The sequence below is a fragment of the Thermobia domestica genome, chromosome 5, assembly GCF_964235325.1.
Source record: "Thermobia domestica chromosome 5, izTheDome1.hap1.1, whole genome shotgun sequence".
NCBI lineage: Eukaryota > Metazoa > Arthropoda > Insecta > Zygentoma > Lepismatidae > Thermobia > Thermobia domestica.
In genome coordinates, this window is record NC_137458.1 from 152,141,579 (window position 1) to 152,153,911 (window position 12,333).

At 33.3% G+C, this 12,333-nt stretch overlaps 1 protein-coding gene across 1 annotated transcript in view; it reads right to left on the bottom strand.

The window, feature by feature from the left end:
* Nucleotides 1-559: 559 nt before the first annotated feature.
* The window catches only part of LOC145684711 (pancreatic lipase-related protein 2-like), a 67,870-nt gene continuing 56,096 nt past the window's right edge, over nucleotides 560-12,333 (bottom strand). Inside the window, exons 5-7 of the mRNA XM_081757088.1 lie at nucleotides 10,653-10,838; nucleotides 5,118-5,286; nucleotides 560-775 (exon numbers count right to left, since the gene is read on the bottom strand). Coding sequence (XP_081613214.1) covers nucleotides 586-775; nucleotides 5,118-5,286; nucleotides 10,653-10,838 — 545 coding nt within the window. The 3' untranslated portion in view covers nucleotides 560-585. The remainder of the gene's footprint in view (nucleotides 776-5,117; nucleotides 5,287-10,652; nucleotides 10,839-12,333) is intronic.

Consider the following 12,333-nt stretch of genomic DNA (forward strand, 5'->3'; position numbering starts at 1 on the left):
TTCTAGTTTACTGTTGAACTACTAACATGTCCTCTTAAGCAAAATAGTTCAACATTAGAAATGTAATTTCACTATAGAAAGACAAGGTAACTATCACAGTAATCTTTTTAGTAATTTGACGCAAGCTGCTGATTATTAACTTAGCGTTTATAGTATTTGTAGTTTGAAAAAATAACCTTATAGAGATCCTAATGATTTACCAGTAATGTCAAAGTATATGAATACACTTCTATGTAAAGAAGGATTTTCAATGCACATGTATTAGGAATCATCATGGAATAACTTATAAATAAATGAGCAGCTCGGTGGAAGATAATGGTAAGCGCCATTCCCAGCGAAATTCACTTGTTAGGTAGAATGGATTAGAATCGAACTACAGAACAGCAAGTATATAGTTTAAATTCGGAAATGTTCCTGCAGATAGCAGAGAAAGCTTCTTTGGTATGTGTCATTGTATTGCATTGCATGGAAATGTCCAACAATTCTTTTCCAATTTACTCGACAGTCAAAATATGTCTTACCATTATGTTCCCCGAACAGCTCAAATATAATATGTATATAAAAAATAAATATGGTTTATTGTTTTTACGTGAAATCATCATACACGTAGACATCATCACTAAATTCTCCATCAGATAAACACAAAGAACTGTCTTTAGTTGCCACCACTTTGAAAGTTGATGCATTTCCAACCGAACTTCCATTTTCCATTGTTGGTTTCCCTAACGCATACGGTGGCTCAGCTCTAGTCTCTACGAAGTAAATACCTCTTGTGCTGTTGATACAAAGGAAAACAAATTAATCGATTTGTACATGAGATTTAAACAACAAATTATCTTTCTAAAAATGTTTCTAAACATATGTTTGACGCTCCTACTTCATACAAGCCCTCTTATTCCAAAGTACTAACGATTATGCCGCTAGTAAAAAGTGTCCACGAGTTAAATTTCTAATTCAGCTTTTTGAGAATGCTGAATCCAATAATACCTAGTTTATAGCTTTTCCTTCTAGAGGTCACGAGAAAAATGACCTCAAATTTAGGACCTCTCAAGTACCGCTAATACCAATGGTTAAGGTGTTGACTATTCGATACATTTCTAATTGCAGTTTTTGTACTAATTTGGGAATGCTCAATTCAATGAAACTATTTTCAAACTTATACGTCTACGAGGACACGAAAAAAAAAAAAACTTCAAACTTGGAGTCTATAAGGTACCGCTTACGTCAATGGTAAAAGTGCCTCTGACTCATGAACGGATCAATTTGTGAAATGGTTTTATTGGAATTAACATCCTCAAATTGATATAGAAAGTGCAATTTTGGAAATGCATCGAAGCGTTGGCATGTTTGCCAATAGAGATGCAAAAAAGCCGGCTTTTTTGAATCGATGTTTTTTTTCACATAAAAAGCCGGCTTTTTTGGGAAAAAAACGAGAATTTTGGAAATTTTGGCTTTTTTCAACTTCATGATTTTTCTATCTAAATAGCTTTCTTATAGTATATTCTATAGTTAGATAAGAATTCCATGACCTGAATGTGATATTTCGCTCTGAAATTCACCATCAAGATGGATGGAGCACATGTTTTACGAATTAAAGCTAACATGAAGAATGTAGTATTTGAGGGTAATTTTAGAGGCTATTTAACTTTATTTTAACTTTTGAGTTATCGACATCTTTTTTCTTCTCTAGTTTGTCACCCGTGTTTCATTTCTAAGAGCTTTTAGTACTCTAGCTTCTAGCGCAAAAGTTAAACTTGCCCGTTTTTCTATTTATCCGTCAAAGCGTACGTTCTTCAATATATCCGTCAAACCGTACTTCAACATTTCTGTTATACTGTAGCTGTGAAGTGATTTAGCAATAATTTTCCGGACACAACCTTGAATACCAATTTATACAAATAATCAGTAGCGGATTTAGAAAAGTACTTTAGGAGGGTTTTTTCTGATTGTTTCGTTTCCTAAAAAGTCCTAATTTTATTTGGGAAGTGCTTGAAGTTTATGAGTACAGGCATAACTAATATTTCGTTTGATTTATATGCTTAGCAATAATCTTCCGGATACAACTTTAAAAATCATTTTATACTGAGAATCAATGGTGGATTTAGAAAAGTATTTTGGGAAGGGTTTCTTACTAATGTTTAGTTTTTTTAAACATTCGTAATTTTTATTTGACGGGAGCTTAAAGTTTATGAGTAAAGGCATAAATAATAGATATTTCGTTTGTTGCAGACATTTCGTAACTTTGGGGAACGGGCTTCAGTCCGAAAGACCGCCCCCCTAACCTTCGCAAAACCGTCACTGCTGGTAATTAGTAATAATAACGATTTAAAAACAATAAAAAAGGAAGTCGCCCAACTAACAGTACACGCACTATTTCTACATTCACAGATGGAATGAAGAAAAGCTTTGTCAGAATGGTTGAATCCCGGACTTCCCGATAGAAGCGCAAAAGCTAATCACTCAGTCATGTTTGTTGTGCAGTTGTATTTAGCTTAACTTAAATATATTCCGTTATCCTTTCTTTTTTGGGGGGGAGGGGGGGAGGAGGAGTTCCGTAATGATATGTTGAATCCCTCTTGTTAAAAATTCAGAAAACTTGAGGATTGGGTAAACTGTGATGGTGGTTCTATAAAACTTAACTGTAGAATTTCAAGAATATACAGAACCAAAAGCTCTAGATGTGCAGCCTTTAAGTGTATCATATAAATCTAAGCATTTCTCTTATGTTTTATTTTAATTTTATTTTGTTTCAAAAAGAGGGTATGGGATATTTTCAAGTAAAAATACTACATACTATTTTGCTAGTTATTTGTGTATTCTTTAAAAAGAAGTGTTTACTTTTAGGGTTGGCTGGTTTACACCAACTTTTTTTTAAATAACTGGTTTAAACCACAAAAATAAAAAGAATGAAAAATGCGAATCCTGTGAACTTCACGTTGACGTTTCCAGATATCAAACCACCTGCAATAGTTTTATTTCCCTTTCACCTTTTAATCAAGGTGTCCCATGTTCAATTCTCGGTCGAACCACAAACCTTCTTTCATGCGTAACCCAAGTAGCGGTTCGGATGTCACTTTAAGCGAAAGTCTTCTTCTTGATAACCTCGGTATTTCGTAAGGATGTTAAGTCTAAATATACGAAACAAACCAAATTGTATATTTCTGCATGCCTAAATGCGTGTTGTTTTATAAAGAAGCCAAGATTGCTTAAATATATTGATAGAAATTGGCAAAATTTATCGTTTGCCTACGTAGCTTCCAACATTAGCTTGGATTGGACTTTCAATGATATCTACGTACTAAATTTGTAATTTAATATCTCAGTTTTAGCGTACTGATTATGGTACGTTGACCTTTAAATTTTACATGCAAAGCAATAACAGGATTTTCCCGTTATTGTCTTACATTTCAAGTAATGACGGGATTTTCCCAATGGCTAGGGCGGGAGATTCTCAACTTAAGAAATTTATTGACCGCAGTTCTTTAAGCTTATGGGAGTTCTTCCGGCATAACCCCGCTGTTGCATAATAACATCAAGGCGAAACAAACTTATTTCTGTGAATATGTAATATAAATACATAAAGCAAAAAATCTAAATCAAAAAAGCCTGGTTTAAACCAAAAAAGCCTGGTTTAAACATCCCCCAAAAAACGGGTTTTTGGCATTTTCAAAAACAACCATGGTTCTTGCCAACTCTGCTTACTTTTGTATATAGGAGGTTAAAAAATTCTTATTATATACATTGGTTAATCCTGTGGAATTTATAATGTAAATATGTTGAAGAAAAATTGTTTGAAATATTTTTTCTAAATTCATAGTTTATTTTCTATGTTTTATATTATTATCAGCATCAACCACTAATTAAATGATTTTTTGTGTTATAGAGAAGCGATACAAAGTCTGTTTTATCAATTTAAAGCAGTATTTTGAAAAAAGCCCAAAATTTCCCAAGCAAAAAAGCAAAGCAGAAAAAACCGAGTTTTTTTCCAAAAAAGCCGGTTTTTTTTCGAGCCCTTGCATCTCTATTTGCCAATGACGTAAGTGGTACTTCAAACTTCTCAACTTTGAGGTCATTTTTCTCGTGACCCCATAGGCGTATAAGTTTGAAAATAGTTCCATTGAATTGAGCATCCTCAAATTAGTACAAAAAGTGCAAATAGAAATGTATCGAATCGTCTGGACGGGTAAAGTTTAAAACTGTTAACTGTTTTATTAGCTGCATATCGTAAGCTCCTTGAAATCTATTTTCAAACTTATACGTCTATGGGGTCATGAGACAAATGACTTCAAACTTGGAGTCTTTAACGTACAGCTTATGTCAATGGTAAAAATGCTTCTAACTCATAAACAGATAAATTTGTAAAACAATTTCATTGGGTTTAGCATGCTCAAATTGATATAGAAAGCTCAATTTTAGAAATGTATCGAAGCGTGGCCACCTTCGCCATTGTCATAAGTGGTACTTCAAAGGTGCCAACTTTAAGGACATTTTTCTCGTGACCTCTTGCACGGATAAGTTTAAAACTAGTTCTCTTGGATTGAACATCATCAAATCAGTATATAAAGTGCACTTAGAAATGTATCCATGTATGGGCTCTTTTTACTTGTGGCATGATCATTAGGTCATCAATTACAATTCACAAATCCTACATAATCAGGACAATATTCGGCATTTATTCTCAGAGAGGGTGTTCGTCTAAACCTAAACAAATTGATCAATGACATCTTTCGAGAGAGAAAGGAAACTATACATGGACAGCAGCGCCAGCAGGAGCACACTAAGGTTTGCCATCAAATTTGTCACACGCTTTAACTGTATCCATCAATTTTATTCGTGTTTGTTTAGCTTAAAATTTGACCTCTCCAGAGAAAAATCATTGTAAGTATATTTTGTTATAATACATTTACTTTATGAATAGAATGTTACTTCAATTATTTTATTATTCGTATGTATCTATTAATTGTGCATTTGGTTATATGATTATATATATCTGTCCAACCAATTTGTATATTCTTTATTATTTTCCATTTTGAGCATCAATGCTCTGTATCGTTCATATATTAATTACTTCCTTGAAATTATTTTATATAACACATAATAATATAAAGATTACATACTTGTTAGGACATGGATCTCCCATTGGTGCACCTTCCTGAACCGTGCTTACACACCAACCTAGTAAGTAATAGAGAAAGCTACTACATCGGGAGGCCCAAAAGTAAGCGTCTGATGTGACTGACTCCGCAAAATACAATGGAGACATCATGTGGCTACATTTTGGTATATCTATTTAAAACAAAGAGAAAGAAATTAGAGAAACAAATTACTATGTATTTTAAATTGAATAACCTACAAGACTGAGTCAAAAAGTCAGTTGCACATATGAAAGAAATCCCATATGGAACTCCCCTCCAAACAAGATATAATTTTATGCAGAATTACCAAGGTCAACTAAACATTTATCGAACACTAACATGGGTTTATCAAAAACCCCGCTGAACATCCGATAGCTATTTATAATTTGAATATAAGTAAATACACACCCATTACTACGTAAGTGCACAGAAGGAACCATTCCTAATGCTAGAGTTAGTATTTGGTATAGTCTCCTTTGGCACCAAGTAAAGCTTCGACCCTTGATAGCATGGTGTCAAGTAAGTTATCGATGACATTTCGTAACAGTTGAAACCATTCGTCAGAGAGTATTTCAAATAACTATTGTTTGTTAGTGGGAGTGTGTGCTTGTGAAATTTTAATTGTAGTAAATATCAAACATTTTCTCATATGACTCATATACAAGCCACGGCAGAAAACCATTTTTTCTCTTCCGGCGACTACAATCACTATGATATGATGTACCGTAATCACTGCGTGAAGTCCTGCAACAGTTCCAAAAAGAAAAAGGTAGCAATCCATTTTGAAATACCTCGACGTACTTCTCACCATTGATGTGCTCAAAAAATGTGTTTCCTACTATTACTTTCCAAATTGCACCCCACCCACCTACGGTCACCGTAATTCACTGTAGAATAATGAAATTGTGGTGATTCGTGGTCTGTCAATCGCTTCCTCATTCATTTATCAATTGCTGTCCGAGAACTGATAAGATAGGCTCTCATCGGAGAAAGAAGGATGGTTACGAAAGTGTTGAACAAAGTGCTCACTGCTCACCCAATTGTGTCTACGTATCATTTCTGTTTATGGAAGCAGATTCTCCTTTTCGGTGACACCTTGGTACTTTCCCTCCCTATACAAATATTGCTGAAACAATTCATGCTGATATGTCAACTTCGGCTGCCATGCTGTTAGCAAATTAGGAAGGGTGGATCCTTGTACTACTGACATCCGAATTTTTTAGGTGGGGCGTTTGTCTCAGTCTACTTGATGTTGAGTTTATGCTTGTCTCTCCGTTTGAATTGCACAATAACCATGTTAACAGCTACCAACTGTACTCATAACACAGCACTATTGTGCGTCAACTTAGTCATTCATTCTCAATACCGAATTATGTGACTTCGGGTAAAGTCCGTCGGTTCCTCCCTGTCTCATGTTGTGCTGTATATTCATACCACTAGCTACGTCATACTAATTGGCTGTTCGAATTCGTTCGGTGTTTCCGCAAAATCATATTATCTTGTGGCTGACTATTTATTAATGTCAGGATAGTGTATAGCCATGGAAAATACATCAGAGTTACAGCCATGGAAAATATCCAATTTAGTTGAGTGTCTTTCAGGTAAGTCGTCTCAAGAACCAATAGGCAAACACGTTCATTCGTTGTCATAGTTGGTGGCATTTCTGTCGGTAATCTTCCTTCGCATCTGTGTACTCATTATATCAAAGAAAATGCATCATTTTGCACAACTATTTTCTTACCATACGTCTCATGTGATTGATGATAAACATTAATATAGTTATACATTTTTGCTTAGAATTCCAATTTGAACGATACTACGAACGATTTAACTTAGTCATCATCTTTAAAAGACAAATTATTCCTTACACATAAAAGATATTTCTAAACTGTGAAATAACAGTATTGTCACGATCTTTTATTAAAATATCAATTTTCAGGTGAAATGTTCCGGGCAAAGGCAAGTAACTCTTTAACTCTGACTTGGATATTAAAACTAATTTGATTTTCTATGTTTATTAATATAAAAATCTAATAAAGCATTGATTATACCTATTATTCTTAATATTAAAGAGAAATAGATACAACGAATTGGCTTGTTTAAAACTATTACCAACTTTTTATTTCTGAATAACTTCACACATTATTAGATTGTATACATTCATATTCATAATCAGATCAGTGAAATAATTTCAATATGTAAAATCGCAAATTAGATAAATTCTCTTGTGAGAATTATGAGCAATTATCGTGTTCAATTTTGATAGAAATATATAAGTAAAGTTGTTTCTCTTGTTACACTTTAACGCGGGAATCGGATTCGATTCCCAGTAGAATAAATGTGGTAAAATCTCACGTTAAAAGGCTCATTTATATTAGCAAATAGAAGATAGACAAATTGCGATTTCATTCTTCATTCTTATCTTTGTACAGAAGAAGAATAATTACTAATCATATATATGCTGTTATACTAAATTGTAAATTTATCAAGCTGATTTGGATATGCATCATATATTAAGTAACTTTATATGTGAAACATAATGTGCAAATTTGTCATAAGGCTTATTTGTTATAACTATAACATTATAAAGCATAATTTTGAAATAAATATACTACAAACAAAAGTGCCGTTTGATTACCGAAGATAGCGACATCGTCCTGCCAATACAATTGTAACTTAGCTAGCCTTACATCCGCTTTCAAAAGTTATGACTACCAAAGGTGCGCAAGATACGTGAATTATTTTGTGTATTATTCCAGAAGAATGATGTAAATATTTGAGGAAAATTTATTTATTTTATTTTCCTTAATAAATAGATTTTTAAGCGGCGCATCGGGCATTTGTCCCATTGCCGACAGACCAGTTTGCATGTAGTTATTAGACTTAATAGATAGAAGTTATTTTTACATATATAAGAGACTACAAATTTAAATGAGTCATTTATCTTCTTACAGTGGGAAATTCAGGCATACTCACTCGGGGTTATATGAAACCTTCAGAGAACTTACATTTTAAGTCTCTTTTTGGATCAAAAGATCCAACATATTTCAGTCAAAATTTTTCTTGTACGCCTTATATCTGGAAAACTACATATACTGTAACCAAATCCAAACTATCACTTAGTATGATGTGCTTATTTAGTAAAAAAAAATCGTTTTAGAGGCCGTTGAAAAATTTTGTGGCCCCTGATCCAATATATTTCAATTAAAAATTTTCTTGTACGCCTTATATCTGGAGAACTACATATAGTATAGCCCAGTGGTTCTCAACCTAATTCCTATCACGACTCCCATTTTATCACATCCACTTGCCAGTGACCCCTTATAATTTCTGCTAATAAGCTTGCGAAGGATTTTTAATATACCTACTGCGAAGATCTCACGATATCCATCTATTTCTATAATAGTATAATCCATTTATTGTATATAGTTAATATAGTAATAGTAATATATTCCCTACGATGAAAGTACTGGTTCAAGATGGATATTAAACCCTTCATTGAAGAAGCCATCAAATTAGCTGATCAAAGCCCACACATTCTTGACCAACTATTGTCCGACAGAATTATCGTGCCACAAGTCCTTGGAACTGGTTTTCTGTAATGAAGACTTGGACAAGTTTTGCCTGAAGAGGAGAGAAGAATACCCTGGTCTGGTATCTGCTGCTTTAAAAGTAATAATTCCATTTGCTACATCGTACCTGTGCGAAAGTATTTTTTCTTCTATGGTAAGCATTAAAACAAAGACAAGAAAACGCTTATCAGTTGAAAATGACTTGATAATGTGCGTCACGAAGATTGAACCGGGCATTGCTGCACTAGTGAAATGCTCAGGTATCTCATTAGCTTTCAATTTTAATTATATTTCAATATGCAGGTTTTGTTGCATTTGAATTTTTCTGGTATTTCAATATGCAGTTCTCATTAGTTTTCATATCGTACCTCTTTCATTTAATTAATTTTTAAACAACTCCGCACCTGTTGAAAATGTTTAGTAGACCTATTTTTTGTTGTTCTTAACAGTACTGGTATGTATAAAAATAAAAATATGCTTATCAGAACAAAATTCAAAATAATATTTAAAAATATTTTTTGGTATTATATTCTAATTGTATTTATCTCTTCCGCTTATCTTCGCGACCCCCAGGTTGAGAAACCCTGGTATAGCCAAACCCAAACTATCATTTAACTCAGTATGATGTTCTTAGTTTATAGAAAATATGAAAACTCGATTTAGGGGTCGTTTAAAAATTTTCTGACCCCTGATCCAAAAACTACAATTATTGGCCAAGATTGCAATCTTTTGATGCATTTTTTAATCATTCCTAAAGTTCATGGGTAAGTTCGCAATCTTTTGATCCACTTTTTTTTAATCACTACTAAAATTCTTGTCTCTAAATTGTTTAATTGACATTCTCAATTTACCCAAGAAATTGCATGTAACAATTCCATATTTAAGTGATTTTTAACGCATTAAGTTAAGAACATGAAGTAGCTATTTCTGTAGTGCTAAAATAATACAGGTTCTATAAAATATTCTTAAAAAGTTGTATAAAACCGTCCACTACATGTATTAATACATTCTAGTAATGTGGGTAGATTATGGAAAAAGTAATTTGCAAATGTTTTGGTCTTACAAAGTAGTTATTCTCTGTTTTATATTATTTAGTATGTTGTATATTTCTTCATCTTTTGCTGAATGACCAGTCTGAAAATGCTGTCCCAAATGCATTTTATCTTCATAAATAAATAATATACAATTTTCAAAAGTCTTCAAAGAGCTATACTTTTGTTTATTACATTAAGAGTTATATATAGCAGAGTGTTATATACGTGTAATAACAGCTTTAAACTCTTATTACTAATTGTATTCGGATGAGAACAGGTATGATAACCCAATCCTATGATAATTCTTTACCCTATACTGTAATAGTTTGATGGATTATTGTTGTTGGTTGAAGGTGTCGATTTGAGTAAATACGAATTACAACAACGCATTGTGTCAACCAACTTCAGCAAACCAAATCGTCTAAAAAGAAATTCTCATTGAAGTATTCTTAAGGCTTTTAGCTGTTCCCTACGCTGAAAATTCCGTTTGGTGTACAAAGTTTTCCATTAGTTTAAAACAGCAAATTTAAGGCGACGGAAAATCCCAAAAAGAGTTTCAGAAGTGTTTTGGAGCACATCAAAATCGTGGGATCAAATACAATATGTGTGAGGAATAATAGATACTCTCACGATAACGAGACTGTAATCTAGATAAAAAAAATCAATAAGTCACTTAGTTCTAAGAATATTTTAATACCTACACATCAGAAAATTCTAAATATCTAAGATTTTTTAAAAAAAAATCAAGCTTCACTCCAAATTTCTTTAAACTACTTTTAGAAGCCGTACAGAACTCTTGTTGCTGACTGCAACATTTAATAAAAATGAATCAGAGGATATCAGTTATGACTAAGACAATAATGAAAGACCCTCAATAAACTTTTTACCCGAGTGGAGCATTCTTCACTCACTCCAGTTGTTCGAGCATGCGGGTTGGTATTTCCCTCCATTCACATAAAAATCTGAGTGACCAGTGGCTTCTATTTTCCCATACATTCCAGCGTTTGTATGGATAATATCCACAAAGTCTGCATCCGAGGCATCCAATTTCGATGATCGATGAAGAGTAGCAAAGAATGGAAGAGCTGGATCCAATCCTTCGAAAATAAAAAGAATAGGAAATATTAATTAGGGCTGTGAGCCTGTGACGTGCCCTTCGTCTCCTGCATAATACTTCGCAAGAAGAGAAATAGTCTGCTGCATAATTCAAATAGTTAATGTGATATTGATTTAGGCCCAACAAGTGCCTTATAAAGTTCTTTTCTTATCAAACAAATTTGGTAGGGAAAGAAAACAAATCCAAATGGAAACTGAAATACTAATTACATCTAATAAATACTCTACGAAGTTTTAAAAAAAAAGTTATAACCTGATTTGACATTCTATGTTCTATATCATACTGCGTGGTCATGTTGTTTGGTATGTAATATTTAGGCATCGTAATTAATGCTATTAGTATTACTATTGATATTACTATTAGTATTAATATTTACTTAAGCCACCATTTCAATTCTCTATGATGAACTGGAGCATACTGGAAAAATCCTTTTCAATTCGAGGTCCGAATTCATCAACATAGAAACAAAGATTGTATCCGACAAAATAATCACACCAAGTGTTATCCAAATTGAATCTATTAATAGATTTGTAATGAACTTTCAAGCCAGATAGAGTCCTTGATAGAATGAACTCTAAAAACTTGATAGAACAAACTTTAAAAAATCATTACAGATTGTTCCCTTTTCACACGACTTTCAGTTGTCGTACGACCTCAAAGAGAAATAAACCAACGTATAACCTTAGAAAAGTATGAGCTTGCCTCTTGTGCCTAGATCCATGTTTGTACTAGATGGAACAATGCATCAGTGCCCATCTAAAAGTAAATTAATTCAAATTTTGAACACTGTTTGGAACCGTCGAAAAAAAACCTTCTTATCTGTTCAAATTCACCAACCAGACAGGTGGGTTGTAAACGTCAACGGAATGTAAGAATTGCCGACTCTTGATAAAACAATCGAGGTACGACACAATCCATAAATTTGTGGACAATCCATAAATTTTCATCTGCAACGTATACAGTATACAGGATGTTTCAAAAGAACACCGACAACGTTTGGAAGGTGATTCCTGACATCAATATAAGACAAAAAGTGTAGACCAATCTGGGTGCACAAATGCTTCCTTTCAGAGTTATATGCTGCCGAAAATATGGGAAAATATACTTTATAGGTCTACTGTGTCTATAGGGCTACTGTCAGCCTTTCCAAATCTTTTCACACTGCAACCCCCTTTAGAGTCTAGAATACATGTGAAGAGCCTCTTGCAATATATATGGTTAGTATTTACATATCTTCCCCATGTTAATATATATACAGGGTATTTCAAAAGAACATCGACAGCGTGACATCAAGATAAGACAAAAAGTATAGACCAATCTGGGTGCACAAATGCTTCCTTTCGGAGTTATAGGCTGCCGAAAATAAAATTTAAAAAAAAAGGAAGTTTAAATGTCCATAGCTCCAAAACTATGGGACCTTCCGTAGTCGGGTCAAGACTTCACTTAGGAATTAATATGTACGTTATTCAAAAGTA